The sequence below is a fragment of the Filicampus tigris genome, chromosome 16 (assembly GCF_054856515.1).
Source record: "Filicampus tigris isolate MCC_2025a chromosome 16, RoL_Ftig_1.0, whole genome shotgun sequence".
In the NCBI taxonomy this organism is placed as follows: domain Eukaryota; kingdom Metazoa; phylum Chordata; class Actinopteri; order Syngnathiformes; family Syngnathidae; genus Filicampus; species Filicampus tigris.
In genome coordinates, this window is record NC_141232.1 from 9,531,788 (window position 1) to 9,559,573 (window position 27,786).

The following is a 27,786-nucleotide window of genomic DNA, read 5'->3' on the forward strand; positions in this document are numbered from 1 at the left end:
CTATGAAGCTCTTGTTAACTCCCGTGTGCGATTGAGCCACTGAGCAAAACCAACGTGACACATTGCACAGGAATTCTGATATCGCATTGATGTTGATAGCGAAACATTGCAGCCTTGTGGCAAACAGTTCGAGACTGTGTATGCGCGAAAGTTCCTGATCCTGCAGATGCTGCTATCTTCTGTCGACGTCAAACCCCGGGATGATCCAGACGTGCCCTTCGATAAGAGCACCGTCCTTATAGTCTGCAGCTGCGTCCTCCTCACACCTCACACTCTGCTCTCTTCACAAATAATTTCGATTTACATGATACAAACACGGTTATATTGCTAAATAAATGCTTTGCGATACTTAGAAGAGTAAATATGGGACAACTTATGTACATTTAGTCTAACAACAAGAAATAAAACTATTATTGATAGAATATATGTGATTTGAAATTGCTTTTCACTATTAAAACATTGCTTGGTAAAATGGGTTCCTTTATCTTTGCCTTAATTAGAATTGAGTGGCTGACAAAACGTGAGGTTCATCATGACGCCAAATCAAGGAAATTGGCTTTGGAATGAAAAAACAATAAAACGATATGATTACAAAGCCTTGTATCCTTACAAAGGACAGATTGACTGATTGATGATTTCTATTCATCAGTCATCACGTTTACTTGCACTTGTGTGCCTACCTTACACCCGCCCCCACACCTTCTTTCCGTACAGCCCTGTTGAGTGTTTCAACTTATCACATCAATCAATCAATCACATTTTATTCATATAGCACTTTTCATACATAAAAATGCAACTCAAAGTGCTGTAAAACATTCAAAGCAAAACATTGAAAAAGAACATTATAATAATAAATATTTATAATATGACAGCCTTTACATGATTGATAGAGTCTTCAGGCTGTAGATTGGCCACTGTCAGATGAACTGTTAGCATCACTTCTGCTAATGTCTACACGTCCTGTCAAGCTGCTTGCATATATGTTGCTACTGGATGACGAATAGCCTTCTCCGATCCATTCAAGTCTTTTCCCAGGAGCTTTCCGGATCCAGTGCATAGCGCAGCAGGTAACTCTGAAGCCAGAGCCTCTGCAAGACAGACTTAGCGTCCGTCCACACTGGAAGGAATGGACTCCATACTCTGACCGGCGCAGGCTGCAAAGGCAAATAGACAGCCGAGGAATATTCGGCAGGGGAGCTCAGGATCATTTTGTCAATCATGTCAAGCAAAAAGGAACTCACAGGCCAGAAAGACTGAAAGTGTCAGTAGAGAGAATGACTTCATGTTGCTGATGCTGCAGATGTGACCTCTGATGTTCCACACAAAGCACAAGATAAGTCGGACGCGCTGAAGTACACCACACGCAGGGGGATCTTTTGCATTAGCGGTCGAGAAGGAGAGGTCCATGCTGATGAAAGATGTCGTCATGTAGCGTGATCTATCCAATAGGAACAGGCCCTCACAACTGATAGTCAGTCACTCAATAATAGTTGCAAAAAGTATATGTGGGGGGGGTCGGGCACTGAATGTAGTGACAAATTTGGCAACACAGAACTGCTCTTACTTCACTACAACACCCTAGCGCCACTCCTGGTTGCTTTGGTAACAAAATTCTGCCGTTGCATGAAACAGAACCTCCTCCACAAAAATGATTATTTGTTCAGTGTGACGTATTGGTTTATAATCTGTGTATTTTTGCAAAAGTATGTCAGAGACCTTTCATTTGCTACAAGGTCTGTGACTGTTTATTTTTTTATTCATACATTGTAAAATTGCTGTTATGTCTTGTTCGTCCTTGTTACTAATAAAACTTCCATCATCTGATCCACCGAAGCACAGCAAACAAGAGTAAGTCAAAACAGCGGAAGAAACTATTTGGCGTCGGTAGTGAAAATTTAGCATATTTTCCATATAAGTGGGGCATCATTTTAAACGAATTAAACTGGCCTTTCAACAGCAAAAATTTTTTTTACAGGAACGACTATTGCTACAAAAAGGCAATAAACTACCTATTGTGTAATTTACAGTACCAGTGAGTCTTTGTCTCTTACGAGTGACACTGGATTAGGACATTTCTGTCATGTTGCATGCTTCATGTTGCACTGTATGAGTCACTCAGTGCATTACAAGTGTGAGGGCTCTTCCTCCTTTTTTCTTGTTATTTTTTTGTTCAAGCCTCCTGATGGTTTGTATTGTTGTGGTTCTCTGGCACAGTAATACACAGCCGTGTCTTCAGGCTGCATATTCTGTCCATTTAGGGTTACCGTTTGGCTGGATGGGTTTAAATTAATACTGAACTTGCTCCTCAGGGAGTCCTTGGAGTAAGAGTTGCCCGTGTTTTTGCTCCCGATCCATTCAAGTCCTTTCCCATCCGGCTGCCTGACCCAAGCAGTCAAGTAGCCCAAGCTATAAGACACCTGACAGTCGATGTTCAACCCCTGACCAGATTCTAGCGTCAACGACGTCGGCTGGGTCAGCTGTTCACTCTTGACACCTGCCGAGGACAGCATGTTAAAGGTTGAACGTGAGGAGTCAAAGGTCATGTGTGTCTCAGCGCCACTTACTAGAAGCAGCGGCCAGCAGCACCAGCACGACTACACAGGACATGGTTGCAACCGAAGGTGTCCTGATGGGAGAGTCTCTTCTGCGAGGGCCTGAGAGCAAGTTTTATAGCACACTGGTGGGGAGTTGACTTTGCATAGTGGCACTGCAAGTGTTATTAAAGAACCCAGGTGCAGTATTTGTAACCATGTGCTTCCAAATCGCTACTTTTGAAACAAGCAAACACAGTGTGAAATGTTCAAATTGACTTAATATATTTGTTAACGGGAGCTTATGCTTTAAAACACAAGCATACTGAATGTAATATTTTCATGTTTACAGAAAATATTGGTGATTTACTCTATGTTTGTTTTTAATGTGTCACATTTTAGTTGGATGCGACTGAGTGCTGGGATATTGTCAGTGCCTTTAAAGAAAGTGTATTGTATAATCTTACAGCCAAGCTAAATATTTAAACACATTTCAACATCTAAATACCTCTCGTCATTAAACAGTACAGCTCCACAACACCGTAAGTTACATTTATGGTAGGAGAAAATGTTTTTAAGGAACATCTCTCATTCAAAATTGAGCATTATTGTCAATGTTGTATTGTGATCCTAAAACGGTATTAAGATGATAAAAAAAAGTTTTTTTAAATCAAGCATATGTGAAACATCCTGCCTGACAGAGGATTATTGAACAGGTGGTGCTGTGTCTGATAAGGTGAACATGATTAATCTATGATTTCATTTCTCACTTAAAAAGTATTTTGTTGTGTCACAATTATACAGGAGCACATTCCATAATTAGCTGCCCTACATGAAAATAATTTTCTCCTCGTGCTTGTAGTTTGTAAATGTGCCATTTGAATGATCGCATCATTACAGGTTTTTGCTATGTCGTGTGACACTGTGGTGGGTATTCCAATATTACAATCACAATGAAACACGCCCTCTCAAAAACCTCCCAGCTCCAGCATGTGCTAAAATATTTTTATAAGACAAAGATTTTAAATATCCATAAACAACTAAATGAAATCTCTATTATAATATTTTATGAAAATGATCATAAGTTGTGCATTTGTTCATTATGATGTTGGAAACCTGATCCATTTATTTTCATGGTATTATTATTTTTGGGGGTTGATGATCAAACATGATATGCCACTAAAATCATTTATTTCAACAGAAAATGGTAGTTTTATCTTGGAGTGTATGTTTTCATTTTGTCAGTGTCATTGTAATTCTTGTTTTGAGTTGTAAGTGTAAGTTGTAAAAAAAAAAACTGGTGCAAAATAAAGGGATTGTTTTTGTGGCCATTTTCTGTCGTTGTCTATCACTGTGGTTCTGGCACAGTAATACAAAGCGGTGTCCTCAGTTTTCAAACTACCCATGTTCAGATAGACCTGGTGGCTGGAGTCCTGTGTGGAGATGGTGAATCTACCCTCAACTGAAGGTGTGTAATATTTTGGAATTCTCCAAGAGACTTTGATGTAAGAGATCCATTCCAAGCCTTTACCAGGCTCTTTTCTGATCCATATCCATCCATAGGTCGAAAAATCTAAGTCCGAGGTTTTGCATGTCAATGTGTGTGAATCTCCGGGTCTTTTCACCACTGTTTCGGACTGTTCTATGCTCCAGCCTTCAGCGGCCGTAATAGCGAAAAGAGCAACCATCAAGTATGTGAGCATTTTGTCCGCCATCTTGGTTCGAAGCAGGAATCACTTAAGTGTTCGGCACTCGCTTGAGGGCATGGCAGCGGGTTTTATAGCACACTGGTGGGTGAGTGTGTTTTGCATAGAGGGAAATGGTATCTTAAAAAAACAGTGGGGTGCTTTTGAAATCAACCCAATATGACCATAAGAGCAAACTGAAATATGATGCTCTTGATGGTTTTTTTTTCTGTTTTCGTAATAGTTCAACCTTGGTGGAGATCTGCACTGAGGTGGGTGCTATGAAGTGGGAAGCGTGTTTTGCAGAGAGGGAAATGGCAGGTTAAAGGACCAGTGGTCGCTTTTGATACACAATTCTGAAATAACAATTTTGCACAGCTTACCTTTAATTATGTTTTCAAAGGGACGCTTGGATGAGCTTAACATTGGCACTTACATAATAGGTTTGCATGTAAAAATGACATCAGTACTAAAATGCCCACCTCAAAAGACTCTGTAGTGATTTAAGGGCTTTTTTTTGTGATCAGGTTTATGACAAATTGCCCCGCCCCTTTTGGGGCGTGGCTTATGTTCTGTTTTTTTTTTTATCTCAGCTGTCTACGTCACGGGAGGGAGCCAAGCGTGGTAATATTGCTCACTGTCAGTTCTGTTGTCTAAAACGGCGACCGATCGCCACCAAAATGCAAATGCACATTGCTACTCTTGTCCACTTCAACCTGTGAAAGTATAAAAGTGTTCTGCACTATAGTTTGGATTTAGTGACATAAAACGTGATCTCATCATGATCACCTCCACAAAATCAAAAATACCGTGGCGATCGCTTCTCCATTTGCACAGGCTGAAGCGGCCAAGAGCATGAATGCCCACACGAACCCCCGACTGGTTTATATTTCGGACACTTAGCGACGCTAAACTCTTGTCAACTCTCGGGAGGCAGACGGCGACTGGCAGTGGGCAAGCAATCGGACAAGCATGGATCTTTATCCCCTCCCAGTAGTTAACAGTAGGATAACAGTACAGCTAATAGCAACAATTAGCTTCAGGCCTTTAAAACAAAAGGCGTTAGCACAACAACATTAGCTTCATACTGTCCGCGCACCGTGTGGAGGTGATCATGAGCCTGCGTCTTCATGTCACGGGGTTGCCTCCCGAGCAGTCGCGTTCGTTGTCCGACACCGCTTGCAGCCGCCAGCTTCGGCGTGAGTGAAGCGGCGTGAGAGTGAGGTATGACCTCATCGAACAAGCGTCAATGTTCAGCAAACAAAAAGTTCCAGTCCCATTTTCTTGCATTGTTTTGTACAAAACAGCCAATTTTGGGGGGTTGTTTTGTATAAAACTACCCATTTTTTGGGGTTGTTTTCTGCAAAAACAACCAAGGAAGTTGTGGATCAGTCCATTTTTGACACAAAATTATGTTATTTTTAACCCAACTGATTTTAGGGTGTATGTTGGTTTGGTTTGTTCATAACTGTAAATTGTCTAAATGTGCACTGCGACTGATTGGCGACCCGTCCAGGGTGTATCATCTCAGGTGCGATAGGCGACAGATCACCAATGGTCCGAGTGAGGGTATAGCACTATAGAAAAGAGATGGATTATAAAGTGTAGTTTCGGATGCCGCTCTTCAAAATGTCACAAAATTATGAAAGTGGTCATAATGTTGTGGATGCTCAGTAGGGCTGAATAATTATTTGAATTCAATTGACCTACTGGTATTTGGCTTTCATGCAAAAAGCCGAAATCAAGAATTCTTTTCAAATCGAAAACACACACAATTAGCATAAAAAATATCAAATGTGTATGAGCCAGCTTTTTGTGGTGTTACACAATCTAATAGACATGAGAACGATGGAGCTTGTTGTTTTGCGTCTGATAAGGTGAACATGAGAAGATGAAGACGATCAATCGATAATTCGATTCATCTTTGTGTTTTGTTTTGTCTTTTTTATTGTGCATTAATATGATGCCAAAGTTTTGCCTAAACTATAACTAAAAAGTGATTCTAAATCATGCTAATTCTTTGCCAGAATTTAAAAAGAAAACAAATCCTAAAAAAGAATTTCTCCCTACTCTCTCACTGCACAAATGCAAAACAGCGGTCATATAAAAGCATGAAAACGACAGATGTTGCTCTCATGGAAAATGGTTTTAATTATTATTTTTCGCTTACGCTACTTTCATTTTACAACAAAATGCATCACGTCAAAGTATACAGTTTTCCAATATTTTATTCATCTTGTCAAGTGTTCTTTTGTGTCATGGGCACACATTGCGTTTCGGGTGAAAGATGTTTTTCTGGTTCCTGTTTCACATGAGCAGGTGTCGTCCCAGAGGTGCTGCCAGAAGATATGTTTGGAAACCGAAAAAGCTTAAATGAACTGAACTGAAGTTTCTGGCATGACAACTACTTTGCATGTGGATTATGGCAAAAAAAAAAAGCATTCATTTCACTGTATTTTACTATTACTTGATAATTTTTAAATACATGTAGTTCCATTAGCCTATGTCCAAAATTCAATCTTATATGAGTCTGATGAATATACTGTAAGATATTCTATGCCCCAATAAGTACTTACTTAATCACTTACTTAATTACTTATAAATGTATAGATTTAATAAATCCATTTTAAGTGCCGTACATATACAGTAGATTAGATGAATTAATACATCTAATGTGTTTTGCTATTTATATCAAAGTGGTTTGCTATATTGTATGCACACTGTATGTGACCGGCATCAATGCTCTTATGTAAAAAGATATAAAAGTGATTTTAGGACTTATGTGTCTGATGCAGAATCTGACTCTAAATCCTGCATCTAAATTTGCGTCTTATTTTTAAAATGTCTAATTAAAACATGACAATTGCATGTCAATTTGGGAATGTTATATTTTGGCAAAGAAGGTGTGATTAGATTACTTTACGCCTATCCTCGGACTATACAATGGCAATTTCTGAGCGATTAAAAAAATGAGCAAGCTACGACTGAGCGACTTCCATCCCAATAATATATTTTTAACACAAATATGACCTTTTTGACATATGCAGCATATTGATGGAAATGACTGAAATGATGTCATATAATGTTGTTCATATTTAAAAAATGTTCTCTAGTCTAAAAAGTGATGTAAACAATGTTCAACAAACTCTCAATGTTTACATTCAATGCACAAGTTAGGGTGTCTCTTCAGTGCAATTGTGTTCTTTAGAAAAATCCTAAAATGCACACATGTGAATGTGCACCGCATATGTAATTGTGTATCATTAAGCCCGTATTTCTATTCCAGACCAAAGCTGCAGAGATAATCCATGAGAGACCTCATCCCTCCTCACCACTAGCGATGACATTTTACACTCATGTACGGACACCCGCACTCTCCATAAAGACATCATACATGCATACATACTTGCGATAGAGCATCATATATACGTTTAGATTTCTGAAGAAAAGCAGACGGCATGAGCCTGAAACAAGCCTGCATCTTCCTCAGAGGGGGGAAAAAGAGACAAGTAAGTCATCCAGATTTAACACAACTTTTTCTCCTTAAATTCTTATCCTCAAACATTTCTAGAGCAAAGGAAGGAGGAAGAAAAATATTCAAAGATGTAAAAATGTAAATGCTTTTCAGAAATGGTGAAATGTGATGAAATATTAATGGCAACATTTACACCCTAGATTCAAGGTTTATGTAATATAGGTGGAAACAAAACATTTTTTTCACATTAAAATGCATTTAAAGCGTTCATAATTTGAAATCAAGACCTTTTTTCTTTCTTGAAAAATTAAAAACAGGAGATATTGGATAGTTGAAACACATAAAATGTGAATCCATTACAGATTTGGTCGGATTTAAATACCTTGCTACATTGAAATAAACACGAACTTATTCTGGTTAGATAATGCCACTAAGTGAGTTTCTCATGCAAAATGTTGCTGTTTCTGCTTTACTGTTTTGCAGGGTGCTCTCACTCACGATGAGGTAGAAGGTAATTCATGCTTTGAACCCCCCCATGTGGACATTTTGGATTAGTGGGCAACTTTTAACCTCTCTCTCTCTCTCTTTCTTTCTCTCTCTCTCTCTCTTTCTCTCTCTCTCTCTCTCTCTCTCTCTCTCTCTCTCTCTCTCTCTCTCTCTCTCTCTCTCTCTCTCTCTCTCTCTCTCTTTCTGCGTGCTCTTTAGAGCTGCGTGTGGCTTTTGTGGAGTTTGACAAAGACAAAGATGGCTTCATAACCTGCAAAGATTTGGGCAACCTGATGAGGACGATGGGTTACATGCCAACTGAAATGGAGCTGATAGAACTTAGCCAAAATATCAACATGAATTGCAAGTTCATGTCTAATGACTAATGGTTGTGCTGGAAATCACTGTGCGATGACAACAAAGCTTCTAATATAAATTGTAGATAGCACCACATAGGCTATACATAATATTCTGTTTTTTTCATCTAATGTAAGATCTTGTTTCCTTTCCTTTGTCGAAAGGTGCTATGAAAATATACATTATTTTATTTAACAGGTTTTGCTGCATTTTGATTATATATAAATATGCATACATATTTTTAGTATATACTTGCGGAAGTATTAGTTACTTTTTGACTTTTTGACCTTTTGAACGTCCTACTTGTCAATTTTTTATTGATTTTTTATTCTGTGTCAATACAGTGGGAGGACGAGTGGACTTTGAGGACTTTGTTGAACTAATGACCCCCAAGCTCCTGGCTGAAACTGCAGGCATGATTGGCCTGAAAGAACTTAAAGAAGCTTTCAGAGAGGTGGTCTTAGCCTGTTTCATATTGTCAGTTTTGGCACCCTTGGCGAACATTTTCCCCATCTCTTCCAGTTTGATATTGACGGCGATGGTTCCATCACGTCCGATGAGCTTAAGCACGCCATGATGAAATTACTGGGTGAACAAGCCAGCAAAAAAGAAATCGAAGCAGTGGTAAAAGAAGTTGACAACAATGGGGATGGGACTGTTGACTTTGAGGGTGAGAAACAAGACCATGCAATCAACATGCATATCATAGAAATAAGAATAAGCAATCAAATGTGCCTAATCAAAATTCTATGTCTTTATAGAGTTTGTGCAAATGATGTCGAAGAAGTGAAGACAACAAAGGACCTTGGATGCATTTATTTCCTCTTTAGACTGCTTTACTTTCCCTCATGATCTTTTTCTGAAAAACAATGTCTATTTGATTTTTTTTAATGTACAGAATAGACTTGTAAATACACTAGTATTCTATACAGATTTAAAAGGGAGGAATTTGCAATTTCTCCCCCAAAAATCAATTGTAATTGACAGTGGTACGAGACAAATCAGCCGTCTTAACTTATAAACAAGGAACCACGGCGCCTGATGAAAAACAATCAATCAGAGACAGAAGGCCTCATTTAAGAGGTGTCATTCATTGCTTGCACACTCGCAGACTCACTGGGCCAGAGACATCTTATTGTTTTCACGGATCGTACTCTATCTGTCATGTACTACTGTCAAGCCATGTTGACCGTATGAACAAATACTGTGTTACTTCTTATTTTGGAAATTGCAAACCCCCCCTTTGTTTTGATGTCAGCCAGTTCCCTCGGATTTTTTTTGTATGATAATATGAAGAGGATATGAATCGCTCATGGCCATCAAAGTGGAACATGCGGTCAAATAGTCTGCCTCACAATGAAATGTTCTGGGTTCAAATCTTCGTATATTCCTGTGTGGATTTTACACATTTCATTCTATTGTATTGTCTTGTACTTTATTGTATTGTATTGTAATGTGTTGGACACAGGCGTTTTGTTGTGTACATTATTGGTTATGAGTCACAAGAATACAATAGACAATTCAAAACTATACAACATCATGACGATGATTGAAAAAGAGATCAAATCTCAATCTGCTCGTCCGCACTTAAACCTCCCAAAAGATCAAGCAGATGAATCCGTATTTTTCTCAGATTGTATTCCAACATGTATTACTGTATGTGCCTGATATTGACATTTTGACAATCACCATCTAATCATACAGTAACATATATTTGAACTCACTGTCCATTGACCTCATTTGATGCAATGAAACCTCCATTTTGATCCTGTTGTGTAATAATAGGACCACATACAAAACAAAAAAGTGGAATGAATTTTTCCTTTGGAAAGTGGAAATGTCATGCAATCAAACATTCACATTTGTGATCATTTATCATTTAAATTGATCATCAATTTCTCCTGTCTCCTCATAGCCTAAAGAAATGTGAAATGTTGAACAAAGCCATACATCATCAAACATACCAACAACGTATAAAGTATCTCAGGAATAATCTGTCTCTCTGGGCTAGATTAGATCTAGCGCTGTAATCCTCATACTGGGACCCCCACATGAACAGATGGCAGATAAGGCAAAATAACCTCACTAATTCTCGACGACTGCCTGTAAAATGTAACCGTAAATGTGGTCTAGAAGATTAATACTTCACAAAATATCCTTTTTTTTATTTTGTAATTATAGTCAGGTATCTAAATAAAAAAAAGAAGTCCAAAACATTATGACTATCCCAAAAGCATGTATAGGTTTTGTTATACACTTTATATCATTGGTGATTCTAATTGACAGATCACGTGTCAGTGTGGATAATTAGCTACTGTGCTTGAATAAAAATGAGTAACAAGAAAAATGTCACAGGAATCGTAGCCTTCAAGGAAGCAATGTTGGTAATTTAAATACATTTGCAGTTTCCTGCAGTCGTTTTTCAAACCGAAAACTGATGCAAATTAGTTTTGAATGTACAGTATGACCTATGTTCTGTTCACACCAAAAAATCTCTGTAGCATCCTTCATAAGTATCCATTGTCCATTAAAACATACTCTAGCATGTTAATGAGAATTGATATTCTATTGTATTTTATTTTTCACAGTGTGTTGACTCGATCATCGGGTCTTGCTCTAAGTGACACATGCGTCGACAATAAACATGACAGTCAAGTTTCACATGCAAACACCTTTGTGAGAATATTATGTAACATGAGGGCTAACGGGGGAAAAAACAACTCGTCCGTTTGGATGCTAAAGGAGGTCTTGTTGTATCTCCAAGTGACGCATATTGTTCGTGGCAGCCAAAGTTCATCTATCATAATATTTTCATGCACGCACCACAAAATGCATCAGGGGTCAAAAGTGCAGAAAATGGCCACCATGATTTTCAAGGCTAATGCGCACAGTGATTCATAGACTAGTGCACAAAACACAAGGCGCCCCCGCATGTTGCATAACTCGCAGAGAGTTCAGAGGTCATGGTGGAGTCAAAGTGCTCAGAGATCCGGACTGAACATGAAGTCCAACGCTTGTCTCTCCGCTGCCGCCACATTCGGATGCCAGACGTCCACACTGAAAATAACTCGAGGTCCAGCATCTGGGGGCCCTTTGTAAGAAAAAAAAAATGAACATGAGAAGTTTGAAAACTCAATTTAACAGTATTAGGGATCCAAATGTTACTTCCCGCTTGCGAATTGGATTTTATTCTAAGATGAATGGATGTGATTGAGCATTTGTAATTTGTAAATTTGTGTGATACACTAACCTTTGTGTGACACTGTGTGAAGGAATGAGTCATCAATCAGCAGGCAGTGTCCCTCAGACCAGCACTGAGGCTCCCCACCTACCACTAGCTCACACAGAGGCGGAGTTTGCAGACCTGCAAGAGTTATTGGCTCCAAAATCATTATGTCTTTATTTTAAAGCCAACATGGTCTTGCGCTCCATCTCTGTCTGTGTTTAAGGGGAGAGGATTATAAGACAGCTGGGTGGCAGCGGAAAATGGGCTAAGTAGAAATGAACCTAAACGTTCATCTGCATCTCTTAGCAGCAGTTGTGGACAACCACAAACGGAATGTCACAATATGTGGTTTGAAAAAGGAATCAAAACTTGTCAGTGCTTCTTCATGCAGTGTTTGATTATTTACCCAGTTTTGGACCTGGATTTGACAATATGACAAATCACGAGTCCACGTCCAGCAAACTCACCATGTTAATGTATTGTGCACTTTGCAAATGTTTTTTAAGGTCATTTGAACAGCTACATTTGTACTGATCATACTCCCTCAAGGTCACATTCACTTAAAGGGGAAGTCAACGGAAAGATTTTTTCTTCAAGAATATGTTCTATGCAAAACAGTCTACTAGTCAAAACAGGGCATTCTGATAAATATTGCATTTGTCGAATAAGTGTTAATCCACTCGTTTTTAGACATCTCTGGGGGCAGCCATTTTGTCTTCTGTCCACTGATAATGACATCAGAACTGCTCACAACGACCAACCACGGCTCAGATTCAGAAAACAGGTCAGCCACGATTGGTTGTTTTGAGCAGTTGTGATGTCATTTTCAGTCGAAGGAAGACAAAATGGCCGCCCCCAGAGATGGCTAAAAAACGAGTGCATTTTGCTGCTTAATTTATGTTCCAAAAACGAAAATGAATTAGAATGCCGTGTTTCAACTAGTGGGCCTGCTGGGAACATATTCTTGAAAAAAATATGTTTGGGTTGACTTCCGCTTTAAAAACTTGTAAACACTGTACATCTAGAGTGTATTGCAGATTTTGTGTCTTATATTTTTCTTTACCCTCTCTTATCACAATTTGTGACTTCCCTTCTGGATGTCGCTGAATCAGACAAAGACTCTGAGCACCCATTTGTTCATATGATTGCCTCGTCTTGGTCAGGCATTTTAGGGATGGTGATTAATATGTACGCATTTCCAATGGATGGGTAATTATCATAGAAAAACATAACTAAAACTCTTTAAGACCCTGTTAATGTGAATTCATAGATTTTACAGGGACTTTAAATACTGACCTAGATGGCAGCGCAGCCGTGTATTAGTTGGTCCGTAAGAGCTGCCCAGTGCAGCACCGGGCCCCAGCAACCAAAATCCAGCCGATCCCAAGGAGTTGCTGCTTATGAATGTGCGCAGGGATAACAGTGTCCGGTATGTGCAGGGACAGCAGCGACAGTTGGCTGCCACGTATACGCCTGCACTGTATAGTGGAAACACTGCCTGACCCTGAAAGAGACATGTGCCTTTGTCTTTACACTGTTGTGGGTAAACCTACACTCATATGGCCAAATAATGGACTCCAATGTGAAGCAGTACGAAAGGGTTGGGTAGGACATGAGAAATAAAAGATTTTACTTTGAAATGGAATTGTACAATTATGTATATTCTTCATAGTGAACTGTTTCCATGAAACTTCTACTAACATTGTGAGATTTTTGATATTATCATTTAAGTTCTCTGTTAATAATTCATACATTTATCGGGGAAATCAACCCAAACGCATTTTTTCAAGAATATGTTCCCAGCAGGCCCACGAGTTGAAACACGGCATTCTGATTAATATTGCGTTTGTGGAATATGAGTTCAGCAGTAAAATAAACCCCTTTTTAGCCATCTCAGGGGGCGGCCATTTTGTCACATGACATCACAGCTACTCAGGGCTCAGATAACGACCAATCACGACTCAGCTTCTGAAAACAGGTCAGCCGTGATTGGTCGTTACCTGAGCCCTTAGTAGTTGTGATGTCATTTTCAGTCGACAGACGTGACAAAATGGCCAAAAACAAAAAAACAGTGGATTAACTCTTATTCCACAAATGCAAAATGTATCAGAATGCCTTGTTTCAACTATAGTGGGCGTGCATAGAACATATTCTGGAAAAAAATATGTTTGGGTTGACTTCCACTTTAAGGCTGTGTTCACACTTAGCGTTCACTTCGCAAAATCAAAAGTCCCCAGTAAAAAACATATGCATGAAGTCAAGCCCTGAATTTATATGTAATGCTTGAGAAAAAAAAGGCTTCCGATGGGTTACATCCGCTCGAGTGAATCAAACCGTACCAGTGTTCCCTTGCAAATGGACCAAGACCACCTCATCAAGAAGTTTCTGTCTGTCTGTCTGTTTGTTTGTTTGTTGGTTTGTTTGACGCAACAAATCAGACCAATCAGAATTTGAACCGTATCAAAAATGCTGTTTGGTACCTTTGGTCCCACGGTCCAGCCCAGTTTGGAGTCAATGCCTCTCTGGTAAACAGCCTGGAACTCAGCCAGGATTACAGTGTAGTTGGCTTCCAAGACTTCGATATCATTCCGATGGGCATCACGTGGAAAAAAAGGAACGCTTGGGACATCTGGCAGGAAGAAAAGATGAGGCTTCTGTATAGCTGAGTGGTCATTTAATTTGATCTGAAGAGAGGATCATGAGAAATTGCTGATAGATCTGCAATTTCAAATTTAAGATGTGAAAACAAATGACATGGATAGAACGCATACCTGCTCACGAAGGCCTTTATGAATGCGGCCCATTCCCACCCAGCTGTAGCGTTTGGCATACTCTTGCAAGGCTGAGTACAGTTTCTTGGCCTGTGCGGAAGCATGTGCTGGGAACAAGGCATGGCTCAGCACAGGTGTGAGGTAGCCATGGCCCAGCTCCTCATCCTCTTCTGTTCCGATGCTTAAAAACGCATTCTTTTGGTCACCCCTGTAAATCTTGGACTGGGTTTTATACTTTGGTCCCGCACCGCTTCTGCCGAGAGACATTGTGGACCTTCTTGAGCCCATCTTTCCACCGTGCGCGTGACCCCCCAGTGGGAGGTCCGATCCTATCCGATAACAGTGCCACAGGAACAAGAGGGCAAGTGTCCACAGAAGGCCACTCAGTGAGTGGACGCCGAGCTCAACATAAGGAGGCAGGGGCAGCATGTCCAAGGACCAGTGCATCTTTACGAGCGGGCGGTAAAATACTGAAATAGAAACAGATTAAGAGATTAAGGGATGTATTATTATGAGTAAAGACAGACTGAGCAAATATGGCTCAATGGCAGCGTTTATTTAAAAAAATAAAATCATCAGAGTTCATTTATTTACTAAATGAATATATAAATGTTAAGTCTTTCCCCGATTGTAAAGAGATCATGTTAAGCGTAAGATGCCGTGTTTGCCAACATGAAAAAAAAGCCTGAACCAGCCATTGGCTTGCCCTGCTTTCAGACAGCCTCATTCACTTATTTTCTTTATTTAATCCCCTTCTGGCCCACGGAGCGCTGAGGCCAAGCCCGGCATGAGGCATCCTTCATCCATGTTAGGTCACTGCTTCGCCACAGAGCACTGACGAACACTGACCTCTTGTTCTATAGTTGCTTGTGCAGGTTTAAGACTTCACCCAAGTGGCGAGGCCTTGTATTTGTTGCTGCCGGATTAAAGTCAATATGCAAGATCTTACCCTCGCTGATCAGTAGTGCACATATTTTTCATCTCATAAAAACGTTTTCAATCTTCTCCCTTGATTAGTCAAGTCTCGAAAGCCACCATGTATTTTAAATCTGTCTATGCCAATATTTCTATTACAACAGTTCCGTGTGAGGAAAGGATCCCATATGTTTTAATTATAGTGACAAAAGTTGACATGCAAAACGAAGAGTAAGAGTTTTATGTAAATGCGTTCTGTTGTACTTTTAATTATCACATTGCAGCAATTTGAAGACTTAACAGAGCACCCATAAGCACCACGCCAATAAGATGGAGCCAAAGTGATTAAATGATGCCTTTGAGCTGCATAGAGTATTATGTAATATTGGCTACAGCTGTCCACGACCCTAATATGGAGAAGCAGTATGGATGGATGCTACAGCTGTACGTCCACTCAATGGCCACAACATTGTGTTAAACGATATGCTAGATTGCGGTTCTACACCACTACAAACCTCAAACGGTCTTAAAAATTCATTTTTATTTATGACTCGTCTGTCTTGTGTGAAAATCAAGCCTGCATGGCCCCCAGACCACAGTCTTCCAGACACCTTTCATTCTGTTAGGCCCAAGATGTTAGCATGCAAAGACTCACACTGCTAGCCCGCCGCTCACAGTCCCTGAGGCTTTCAACACTTGAGCGACGACCACAACATCAATGTTCAAGCACAGGCACGTCGTTTGGGAATCCTACATCCTATGTCTGCCCGCCCGCCCGCAAAAGCTGATTTCTCGTAAGGTTTGGCTCCAGCACCTGCACCACTAGAAGCCACAGCACTCTTTTAAGTGTCAACTCCCATTCCTTGCTCTGTCTCCTGCTCCTTCTTCCGTTTTTGCTGTATCAGCATTTTCAGCTCTGTCCCATCTTGGGGCTTTCACTCCTGTTACTGCTTAGCCCAAGGATCCTGAAGCACGTAAGTATAGTACTTATGTTCTTTTATTATTAATAATTATCTTGGAGATATGCATGTGCTCAGAAGTAACAATCACTTTCAATGTTCATGTTAAATGGGAGTCAGCCATGGTTGTCGATTTTGGGGTACTTTCTGGGGGCCCCCAGCATTTTTTTTTTTTTTTTTAATGGGGGCTGTGAACGCCTGTAAATAACTTAGGACATGCAGTCCAGATACACGAATAGCCTATTGCATTAAACGACCACATGCACCCCACTTGAGATGTCACTCGGAAGGTGTCCCACAAACAATGTGTTTGCTCAAACTGTCTCAAGTCCGCAGCGATCGTTTTGAGTTCTGCAGGTTCATATTGAACGCCCGCAATCTTTGACGGCGCAAACGCCCAGCCACATCACATCAAAGGTGCGCGTTTGGCACTTGCAGACCTGCTACAAATCACACAAGATACACATTTTAGCGTTGCGCATCACGTGACTCTCATTACCTTGATAGATGTGTCACAAGCACGTACGCTCACGCCTCTGCACCGTGCTCGCCAGATCGTTCCTCCCGGACTGGATGTTTTTTGCCGCGCGCCTCCCCGCGGTTCCAGCACACAACCGCTAGAGCGCGCCTGGCGCCTCCACACTGATATCTCACAATCCGAACCGAATGCGTCAAGCCCTCAGTGTGCAGCCATAGGGGGGGACCTCGGCACCTTGTTGACGGGGGCCTACAGCAACAGGATACTGTCTAATAAAGCCATCGTAGGAGGCGAGAATAAGGTATGTAACGGCGCATGTTCCCCCCCCCCCCTCCCCCCTCCTCTCGTAATCAGAGCGAGTGATGCCCCAAAATGGTCCTCGACAAAAAAAAAAAAAGAAAAAAAAGAGGGGCCGAGGAGGTGCGAAGGATGCTGCCTTGCAGAGCACCCATCGTTTTGTGACATACGAGGTATCACCGAGGAAACGCCTCGATGTGCTTTTTTGGATTCATTGCAAATCACAAAATGATAGCAGCAAAAAACGTTTGTGGTGTCGTTGCAGAAAGAGGACGGTCATTATGTGCATTTTGGAATAACGCATTTTTGGACATGCATTTGCAGGTTTGGGGGAGGGAACGCAGGTGCAAAGCATGGGTATTTTCCTTCTAATAGATGCATTTTGCACCATTTCGTTGGGTCCACACTTGTAAATCGTATTTATTTCGTTGATTTGTAGTGAATGACGTTGATTATTCTAATAATGAATACGCGTTTTCAAAGCAATGCTTACCTAATCCAAATCAACATGGTCTGAGATGTAAACATAAAACCTGCAATGTTACTACTTTTTGCGACAACTCTAGCTATTAATGTTAATTTCCTGGGTCACATTGCACACTGTTACAAACTAGCAATAGTCCCTCAATGTACAATGTAATGTACCATACAGGGTTGATAAATTGACTTTAATGTATATGTTTGTTCCTTTTTCTAGAGCAGATACCGGCATATTCCGAAACTGTAAAAGTCAACATCAAGGGCACAAAATCATTTGGGTGACAATCAATATACTGCACCGCTATTGGTACAATAACCGTCTTTTTTTTTTTTTACCATGACAGAGATATATTTGTGTCCTTCATCAAAAAATGTTGTTCTTTTCAGATCATCATCATTTCATCTTTAGCCATGGGGTTCACATACCTTACTGTGATACTGTCTGCCACCATGATGCACCAAGTTTCAGGTAACAGATGTGTGCATGTGCTTCTGAATACTGTTGTCATCCTATGTGTGAGTTTATGTCTTGTTATGTTCTACCCTGTCTTCTTACTTACAAACATGTTTTTTTGGGGGGGCTTTGCAGGTATGAGCTTCATGATTCCTGAAACTGATACGCCACCAACATCACCCCCAGACTCTTACCCTCTGGGTGACCTGATCCACGCTGCCCTACAGAGTAAAGAATACTTAGGTCAGTCTTTTGCCACCACAAAAACAGACCTTAATAGCCATTGTTGTGTATTTAAAGTGGTTGACCCACACATGAGGCTCAAATCTATTTTGTTAAAACTCAGCAGGCACAACCACCAATCCGACACAGGCAGTGCCTGGTGTCAAGCAGAGCGAGTCAACGGCCACGGCCATTTCGCCAGGACTGCTCACCACGGCGCTGGGCTCCTCGTCTGCAGGAGGCCACGCAGGATTGAGGAACCGCATGTCCTTCGTTCCTATGGAAGAGGAGACAACCACTACTCTAATCACCACGACCACTATAACCACAATGCACATGCCAGGTACGTGCATGTTGCCACAGGGGAGTCCCTTGAATGATGGGTATTTTTCAATAGGAGGCAAGGAGAGAGCTGCATGAATTCCTCTCAGCCATTCCCAATCGTGTTTTGTTGTTTTTGTACAGGAAGACCACAATCGTCTCTGTTACTGTCAATTTGTCTGCCAACACAGACTATGAATAGTCTACATGAAACATTATGAAGTTTTGCATTTTAAACTAAATATTAGCGAGCTAGCAAAGACAGCTATCAACAAAGTTGTTGTTTTTCCTGAACTGTTTATGCCTTATGGTTTATTACTTCACATTAAGCTTTCAATAGAATAACTCTTTCTTAAATATGAAACGCATGTTTGACTGTTTTTTTATACAGCTGTAGCGATGGGAATTGATAAAAATGCAACGATTCCAATTCCATTATCGATACTGCATATTTATTTAATTCATGATCGATTCTCAAAGCAATTCTGAGTGGGTTAGGGAATTAATTGATACAAAGGGGTTTGTTTGCTTTATCTCTTTATTTTCACGTTTTGACAGCCAACAAGTCAGCAATATGCACACAACATGTTATGTATCCTTTTGGGGACAGAAAAGAAGCAGCTTACTTCTCAAAAGTATGTAAGGGACCAAAAAGCTTACTGCAGTTTTTGCGTACCTTGCAAGATACTAGAGTGCTTTGGGAAATTGTTCAAGTCCACTCTTATTGATCCAGAGAAAATGAAACATTTGGGTTTTTAAGACGGGCAAGCCGCAATGAACCCATGATAATACGTTGGATGGATAATGCCCGGTTGGATGATTAGTAAACTAAAATGTACAATTTTAAAAAATGGAATGTTAATAACAATTCGCCATCTTGGCTGGTGGCACAAGTGTCTGATTTTGAAGACATCACCCTGAACTGAAGGAAGAATAACAACAAGGTAAAATGACGCTGTCTTAAGAATGTAACTAGTTGAATCTACAATGTGCCAATGTGCATGTAAACTTTGGTAGCCAAATTCTTTGATCATTTCAAATGTTACACAAAGTCTTGAATTCCTTCATTTTTTTGCTGCCGTCCATACTAATGTGTTATGTAACGTGTTAATTTACAAATGTTTTTAAATGCCCTTAGCGATATCATTAATTCAAAATTAAGTAAAGATGTAAGCCTATTGTTCTTCTTAAATAATTAACCAAGTCAGAAAGTATGCGCTGCTGATTTTACTTATGCAGTGTTACATGCTCTTTGTACTTTTTCAGGAGTCTTTTAGTAGTGAGAGACACATAAGTAATTCAAGTGAGGGCTTGGAAGGAATAAGGTCCCGCTGGTGATGAAGATGATGAGGAAACTTTCATATCACTACTGTGAAACCCACATGAAGGAAGTCTAAAAGGAGCGTGATGTGCCCTATATGAGTATGTCTGACCCAGATGCCTGTTAGTCAGCACGGAGGCGTTAAGGTTGTCCATATAGAGGAATTGCGATGGCCATTTGCAGCCACTTAACGTGACGATTCCACAAGAACAATCTGTAAGTGGCCCACTGGAGCACGCGCATGTAATTGAATATGTAAAAATATAATTACAGCCTATTTGAAGGACGCTGGTGAGGTGAACCCAAGAAGACATCAGGATGTTATGAATATATTGCGGAGCGGTACGTTATTCAGAATGCCAAGGGTGATAAAGTGTATGCATATTTGTAATTTACCACATGCAGTGCTGTAGAGTTTTGCTCTGTTCATGTCATGTCCTGCAGTCTGACAATAAAATGCAAAATGTATGTGTCTTCACTTTTACTGAACAAAATGCTACGGATTAACAATAGATCACCATGGAAACAGTCTTACTTGTACACAAGTGGTTTGCTCTGATCTGGGCTGGCAGAAACTGCATCAGAAATGGACATTGTTGTACATTAATGTATTTTTTTTACCCAAGTGGCATAAATGAGAGGAATTAAAACTCCCAATCGATGTCACCGAATCGTTGTTTGAGCTTCTGTATTCACAATAATTCTTCATCTTTCAAATTCTGCACATACATTGAATTAAACCTCATCTTTTCTTATTTTTTACAGTTCAGTGCAACGCATCTTTGTCCGCAATGGAGGATGTTGTCGAGTCACCAGATTCTGCATCATCGTCATCATCTGTTTCCCCACTGGAATGCACCTACAGCATTACAGTGTATGCAGGCTACGGTGTCGAGATTCAGGTAAAGCATATGTGTGCATAATCAGTAGTTCTCTTTCAACTATTTGTTGATGCATTACATATTGTTTATAAACACATTAATCTACATTTAAATGTTATCACATTCACTACCAGGTGAGGAAGATGAGTCTATCCAAGGAGGAGTCCCTGACCATTATGGGGCACGGAGAGTTGACACCAAAGCTATTAGCCAATGAGACCCTGATGAGGGAGGGACAGGTGATTCGCAGTACAACAAATCAGGTGCACATCCACTACCGCAGTGGCCAGTCGAACAACCATGGCAAGTTCATCCTGCACTATCAAGGTAAATTAATTGTCTTATTCAATATTTTAGGACCACTCAACCACCTTAAAATATATATTAAAGATGTTTAAATTAAAACGATATATATATATATATATATATATATATATATATATATATATATATATATATACACACCCACACACCCACACACACACGGTGTATACTGTACATATCCACCTCTATTTTTGAATCTTTTCAAAGCCAAGGTCTACAATAGCACTGTCTTGTCTTGCAGCTTTTATGCTGTCCTGCACCTTCCCTCATTCTCCCGAAAGCGGCGGGGTGACCGTGACCGACATCCATCCCGGCGGTCAGGCTCACTTCCACTGCGATCCAGGTTTCCAAGTCCGTGGCCATGAGGTGGCCACTTGCGTCAACACAACGCGACCGCATTGGAGCACAGCAGAACCTCAGTGTGTTGGTCAGTGACGCCATTTAGAGTCCACTGAGGTGAAAGAAGACTAATTAGTGAACAGGGTGCATTTCTTAAAGCAATATGTGGGATGTTATCTTTCCTCAGCTGTATCTTGCGGGGGGTGGATTCGTAATGCAACAGTGGGCCGGATACTGTCGCCTCCCCCTCCGTCTGTTGCCAACCACAGTAATGGAAACAATCTGAGCTGCCACTGGTTACTTGAGGCCAAAGAGGGCCACAGACTCCACCTGCATTTTGAGAGGATTGCACTGGATGAAGATGACGATAAGTATGTTGTTTTCTGGAAGACTAACTGTGGTTTGACATTTTCTCTAAATGCTGTTCATTTTATTCTGTCAAATTGCTTGACATTCTATTCTAAATTTGCATTAGGCATCGAGGGCATGATTTAAAGTCCAAGTTTCTAATGACTGTGTAACATCCATAGCAAGAATAAAACTATAATACTAATAAAACCACAACAAATACGACTGAATCATTAAATAATACATAAAAGGGTAGTTTGCAATTTCCTCCCAAAATACCTTTTTGAGTATTTGTTGTCTGCCCTTGAATGCATGACAACAAATGATTTTGAGACATCCTCTGTCTCTGATTGGTTGTTTTTCCTCAGGTACAATGGTTTCTTGCAAATCAAATTAGAAGCTTGAATTTTTTTTTTTTTTTTTTTTTACTGTTCCGATTTATCAAGTCACCTACTACTGTCAAGTCATAGTGACAGGTTTATAAACTCCAACTCCCCAAAACTTTTTTGGGAAAATTACATACATATTTTTACCTTTTATAAACAAGTGAACAAAACTTTTAAATAAAGTGCCATAACAGTTTTATGATGATGTTTTCTTTATTTAAGTAAATCTGATGACATCGTACTATGAGAGTGTCCAGCATCTAAAAATATGCATTTCATATTGCCATGCATTTTGTCGCCTTAGGTTAATTGTGCGCAGTGGAAACAGTTCGCTGTCATCACCTCTCTTCGACTCAGATATGGATGATGTGCCAGAGCATGGACTGCTGAGCGAGGGCACATCTCTGTACTTGGAGCTCAAGGCTGACTCATCCTCAATCCCTCTACTCCTGGCACTGCGATATGAGGGTGAGCATATATAAATATATATATATATATATATATACAAAGTGTGTTCAATCTATATAGGGTAGTATGAAATCTCAAGACTGTGGAAATTGCGCTTCCCGGTGTCAAAAAAGCTTGTTCACTGAAAAGTGGCGTCATTTAGTTGGAAGACTCTCCTCATACCAGAGAAGCTCCACCGAGATGATAAGAAGGAAAATCTCATCTTTGATGTCTTTCCCTTTTTCTTCTAGCGTTTGATGATGAGCACTGCTGGGAGCCTTACATGCCACATGGAAACTTCAGCAGCAGTGACATTACCTACCAGCTGGGCACCACTGTTACCTTCAGCTGCTCGCCAGGCTTCGTCATGGAACAGGGGTCAGCTACCATTGAGTGTGTGGACCCCAGCAACCCCCACTGGAATGACAGTGAGCCTGTGTGCAAAGGTATACTAATGTGACTCTGTTTTTTTTTTGTGTGTGTTTTTTCGCTAAATAGATTTTGAATCAAGTCAGAATGACAAACCTATTTTTTGTCCATCCTGGGCATCATTATCCTGTTTAAATGACCCAAATCTTCTGTTATCTGTGTTGCTGGGTGTCAAGGTGACTAGACAGATTTAAACAGGCACTGACGGCAGTTACTGGTGGCTAATACTTATGTAAAAGTTTTCTTATTTTCATAACGTAAACATTTGTGCAATAGCAGGAAAACTGATTTGGAGGTTTTCTCTGTTTGTTTTTGTAATATTTAAATGCAGTATTTGAATGTATCAAAGGACATTAATTTTCCATCCTTCCTTCCATTTTCTATGCCGCTTATATTTTTAAGGGTTGAGCCGAACAATTGGCTGGCTGAGCCTATCCCTGTACCCTCGACTACCAGCTAATTGCAGGGCACATATAAACAAAGATCGATTCACATTCACATTTACAATCAATTCAGAGTCTTCATTGTTATGCAATTTAGACTTCTGCCATTGTTAAGCTCCTATGTTGGTCATACAAATCATTTTTGCTACCTCAAGGACAAGACTGAGTCAAAATGATGAATATCATTGACAAGAAGATGGTTAAATCATTTGATTGACGGCATGTGGAACTAAAGGGTGGTTTCAAATGTATCGTTGTACAATTTCTGTGGTCCTCTCATCATGTTCTACATTGCGTTTGTCATCTAGACTATGTCGCTCACGTCGGTTTTCTACTTCTCTCTTGCGCTGTCAGCTCTGTGTGGAGGGGAGCTGACTGAGCCCTCGGGTACCATCTTGTCTCCCGATTGGCCTCAGAGCTACTCCAAGGGCCTGGATTGTTTATGGCAGATCCACGGCAATGAAGAGAAGCGTATTGAACTGGACATCCAAATGTGAGTTTGATTCATTTTTTCTTCATTCAAGCAGTTGGCACCGATTCATTTTTTGTGCTGAGAGTAAATATTAAAACAGTCTTGTTTGAGGCATGCTATGTTTTAGTGAATATATTTTCTAAAATAAAATAAACATGAATGCACCTTTATTTTTTTTTAGATTGATAGTAAACGGTATCCATTCAAGAAGTGCTGGTCTTGAACAATATGTGGAATTTTCCTGCTGATAAATAACATGTTTCTTTTTTCTTCTCTCTGTTTTTTTTTTTTTATCCCTCAAAAAGCTTAAATATTCGCCACACTGACGTCCTGACCATTTTTGATGGCCGCGATCTCATGTCCCATGCCATCGGACAGTACCTGGGTTCCAAAGAGCGCTTCCAAGTTGTATCCGGGGGGTCAGAGGTCACTATTCAGTTTCAAAGTGATCCGGAAGACTCAAGTTTCATTCTAAGTCAGGGATTCCTGATTCATTATCGCGGTAAGGTTAAAAAAGTTAATCGTTGTACTTTATACTATACTTAATACTCCGCATAATGTCTGTTTGTGTGTGTCAAACAGAGGTTGAGCCAAATGACACGTGTCCCACTCTCCCTCAAATCGAGTTTGGGTGGATCAGCTCGTCCCATTCCTCCCCAGTGAGAGGAAGCGTGCTGACCTATCAGTGCCAACCAGAATATGACATCAATGGCTCTGACATCATCACCTGTCAGTGGGATCTTTCCTGGAGCAGCAGCCCACCCACCTGTGTCAAAGGTTAGAGTCCACAGCAGTTGAGGCAACATTGTGAAAATCCGCAAGCAAATGAAAGTGTCCACTAAAAAGTTTTATGCTTGCCAATACATGCCACACAAGATGAGAACAGATAACTGTTTTTGTCTAAATGAAGCTCCTCAACTTATTTCAACATAGTGACATGAGATGCAGTATAAGGGAAAAGTATTTTTTTGTCTAAATGAAACTACTAAACTCATTTCAACATGGTTCCTTGACACCAAGAAGTCATAAAATGGGGGCAAAGCACTCCTGACTTCAACATGTTTCTTTGATAGATAGATAGATAGATAGATAGATAGATAGATAGATAGATAGATAGATAGATAGATAGATAGATGGATGGATAGATAGATAGATAGATAGATAGATAGATAGATAGATAGATAGATAGATAGATAGATAGATAGATAGATAGATAGATAGATAGATAGATAGATAGATAGATAGATAGATAGATAGATAGATAGATAGATAGAAAAAACGGGCATGTACAAAATCATGATGATTATTCCTTGGCAACTTGATGCCCATGATTGCTATCCCACAATGCAAACAAAGGACATAAAGGGATCCAACAGGAGCATTTTTCGACCTAAAAAAAACAAGAGATTATGAAACTCGTTTACAAGTTCAAATTAGGTAGTAAGATGAATTCTGTTTTTGTTTCTTATATTATCCCCTACAGTCCAGCAGTGTCCTGACCCGGGAGAGGTTGTAAACGGAGCTCGCTCCGTGCGCCCTGAAGCCGGTTTTGCAGTCGGAACCATTGTGCGTTTCTCCTGTAACCAGGGTTACCAACTTGAGGGCCCCAACCAAATCTCCTGTCACGGACGAGACACTGGTACCCCCAAATGGAGTGACCACAGCCCAAAGTGTGTCTGTAAGTGTCATTGTCCAGCTCCATTCATTGTGCACGAGCAAAGGAACTTATTTGTGACTATCTTCGCTATGTTATGTCCAGTAAAATACGATCCGTGCCCGAACCCTGGCGTCCCAGACAATGGATACCAAACGTTGTACAAGCACAGCTACCAGGCAGGAGAAACTCTGCGTTTCTTCTGTTATGAAGGCTACGAGCTCATCGGTGAGGTTATTATCAGCTGTGTGCCTGGACATCCATCGCAATGGAACAGCCCACCACCCTTTTGCAAAGGTAAAGATCCCCCCCGAATCGTTTTCTGCTCCTCTGGAGACACAACTCATTCGACCTTGACTGAATTAAAGTAATGAGTGTTATTACTAGTCATATCCTAGGTCATTATTTCACTTAAGGATGAAGGAAATATTGTGTTGACCTGATTTTGGCTTTCATTGTTACATTATAATAGCCACTTTTTTTGAAAGGTGGTACTTTTTACTTTACTTATAATTTTGACAATATGTTCTTTATTTTGTCCGCTGATAGTGTAGTGGTACACACGCCTGAGTTGTGTGCGGGCAGCGTGGGATCGATTCCCGCTCAGTGACAGTGTCTATGTGTGCCCTGCGACTGGCTGGCGACCAGTTCGGGGTGTAGTCTGCCTTCGCCCATTGACGGCTGGGATAGGCTCCAGCAACTCCCCGCGACCCTATATAGGATAAGCGGTTTGGAAGATGACATGACATGACATGTTCTTTATTTCACACAGTGGCCTATGAGGAGCTTCTGGATGATCACAAATTAGAAGGTGGCAATATTTCTCCTAATCTCTTTTCCGTGACAATAAATATTTTAGGCCTGGTATCAAATTACTATTCCGGAATAATGGATGAATACTTGATTTTAGTTCTAACAGAGATTATATCCGTTTCAAAGTCGTGAAGGGTTTTCTTAATATTACAGTGGCACAGTCATTCGAGCCCTCCCACCAGATCCTGAGTGAAAACATCGCACTTGCAATAATTTTGCCCATCATCCTGGTCATCCTCCTGATCGGAGGAATTTACATGTACTATACAAAGTAAGTGCTGTTTGTTTTAACTACCGTAATACATCCATGCTCGGATACCATGGCATGAATTTACGGGATCATATGTCATTATATTTTCTTCCTCACAGTATCTGTAGACTAGAATGGAAGCCTCTCTTCTGGAAGTCTCTCTCTCACACACATTCTTACAGTCCCATTACAGTCGAGTCGGATTTCAACAACCCTCTGTATGAGGCAGGGGTGAGGAAACCGTCCATTCCTCTGCTTTGTTTTCACACTTATGATAATATAGTTCATGCATGTATCATAATCTGAGACTGCTTCTCATTGCCTTCTCTTTTCGACCACAGGATACACGGGAGTACGAAGTTTCCATTTAAAGGCCAAAATATCTGGGTGAGATTTCAAAACAATTCAATTAAAATGTTTTGGAGGACATCATGTTTATTACTATTTGTCAATGAAATCCCCTTTCATTTTATTGATCATCTTTCAATTCTACTACCACCATGTATTTATTTTTCTTAATTGTTGTCCTGCTTTGATTTGTTGTATCTGCCGTCGGCGGATCTGACCTCAGTCAATGTTACATTGGGACTTGTGCCTTACAAGGGTTAACAAATTCACTCCAGCAAAGTAAAGGGCATGGGGACAGAAGAATTGTTTCTTTAGTTACATTATAGTGAGGCCAAAATCCTGAGAAACTGGCAATATAAATGATGAGCAAATTTTACACTCATGACCAAACAGAACGCACTTGAATGTTTTGTGCTTATTTTTGTGGCTTACGTCGCAGACGGTAACATGTGTTAATTCACCATTTACCCTCTTACTCACTTTTTCTCTGTGTAAAATACACACAAACACAATGAATGTAAATATATGACTTGATATTGGCTGAGGTTGATATATATATATATATATATATATATATATATATATATATATATATATATATATATATATATATATATATATATATATATATATATATATATATGTATATATATATATATATATATATACATACA

General features: G+C 40.1%; 3 protein-coding genes across 8 annotated transcripts; 2 read left to right on the forward strand and 1 right to left on the reverse strand.

Moving 5' to 3' along the window:
- Positions 1-4,808: 4,808 nt before the first annotated feature.
- cabp5b (calcium binding protein 5b) lies at positions 4,809-11,202 on the forward strand. Of its 2 annotated transcripts, XM_086055949.1 has the most exons (7): positions 4,809-4,840; positions 7,503-7,725; positions 8,175-8,202; positions 8,397-8,540; positions 8,879-8,988; positions 9,057-9,204; positions 9,296-11,201. In XM_086055949.1, the coding sequence occupies exons 2-7, from the start codon at positions 7,675-7,677 to the stop codon at positions 9,322-9,324; spliced, it is 510 nt and encodes a 169-aa protein (XP_085912075.1). In that variant the 5' UTR covers positions 4,809-4,840; positions 7,503-7,674; the 3' UTR covers positions 9,325-11,201. The 2 variants fall into 2 exon arrangements, with proteins under 2 accessions (XP_085912075.1, XP_085912076.1); XM_086055950.1 differs by lacking the exon at positions 4,809-4,840 and having other exon boundaries at positions 7,667-7,725; positions 9,296-11,202.
- On the reverse strand, positions 11,092-17,192 carry asphd1 (aspartate beta-hydroxylase domain containing 1). The gene is made up of 6 exons (XM_086055948.1): positions 16,905-17,192; positions 14,532-15,001; positions 14,241-14,444; positions 13,057-13,264; positions 11,785-11,898; positions 11,092-11,625 (listed from the first exon to the last, which is right to left on the reverse strand). The coding sequence occupies exons 2-6, from the start codon at positions 14,976-14,978 to the stop codon at positions 11,516-11,518; spliced, it is 1,083 nt and encodes a 360-aa protein (XP_085912074.1). The 5' UTR covers positions 14,979-15,001; positions 16,905-17,192; the 3' UTR covers positions 11,092-11,515.
- Positions 16,943-27,706, forward strand: sez6l2 (seizure related 6 homolog (mouse)-like 2). Of its 5 annotated transcripts, none has more exons than XM_086055942.1 (20): positions 16,943-17,184; positions 17,878-17,967; positions 18,048-18,129; positions 18,250-18,357; positions 18,461-18,679; positions 20,744-20,880; positions 20,994-21,186; positions 21,425-21,610; positions 21,710-21,893; positions 22,561-22,724; positions 22,955-23,149; positions 23,930-24,068; positions 24,353-24,549; positions 24,630-24,824; positions 25,531-25,725; positions 25,807-25,998; positions 26,474-26,512; positions 26,668-26,785; positions 26,884-26,995; positions 27,106-27,706. In XM_086055942.1, the coding sequence occupies exons 3-20, from the start codon at positions 18,072-18,074 to the stop codon at positions 27,133-27,135; spliced, it is 2,661 nt and encodes an 886-aa protein (XP_085912068.1). In that variant the 5' UTR covers positions 16,943-17,184; positions 17,878-17,967; positions 18,048-18,071; the 3' UTR covers positions 27,136-27,706. The 5 variants fall into 5 exon arrangements, with proteins under 5 accessions (XP_085912068.1, XP_085912072.1, XP_085912069.1 ...); XM_086055946.1 differs by having other exon boundaries at positions 16,982-17,184; positions 18,464-18,679; XM_086055943.1 differs by having other exon boundaries at positions 16,983-17,184; positions 17,883-17,967.
- Positions 27,707-27,786: the final 80 nt, after the last annotated feature.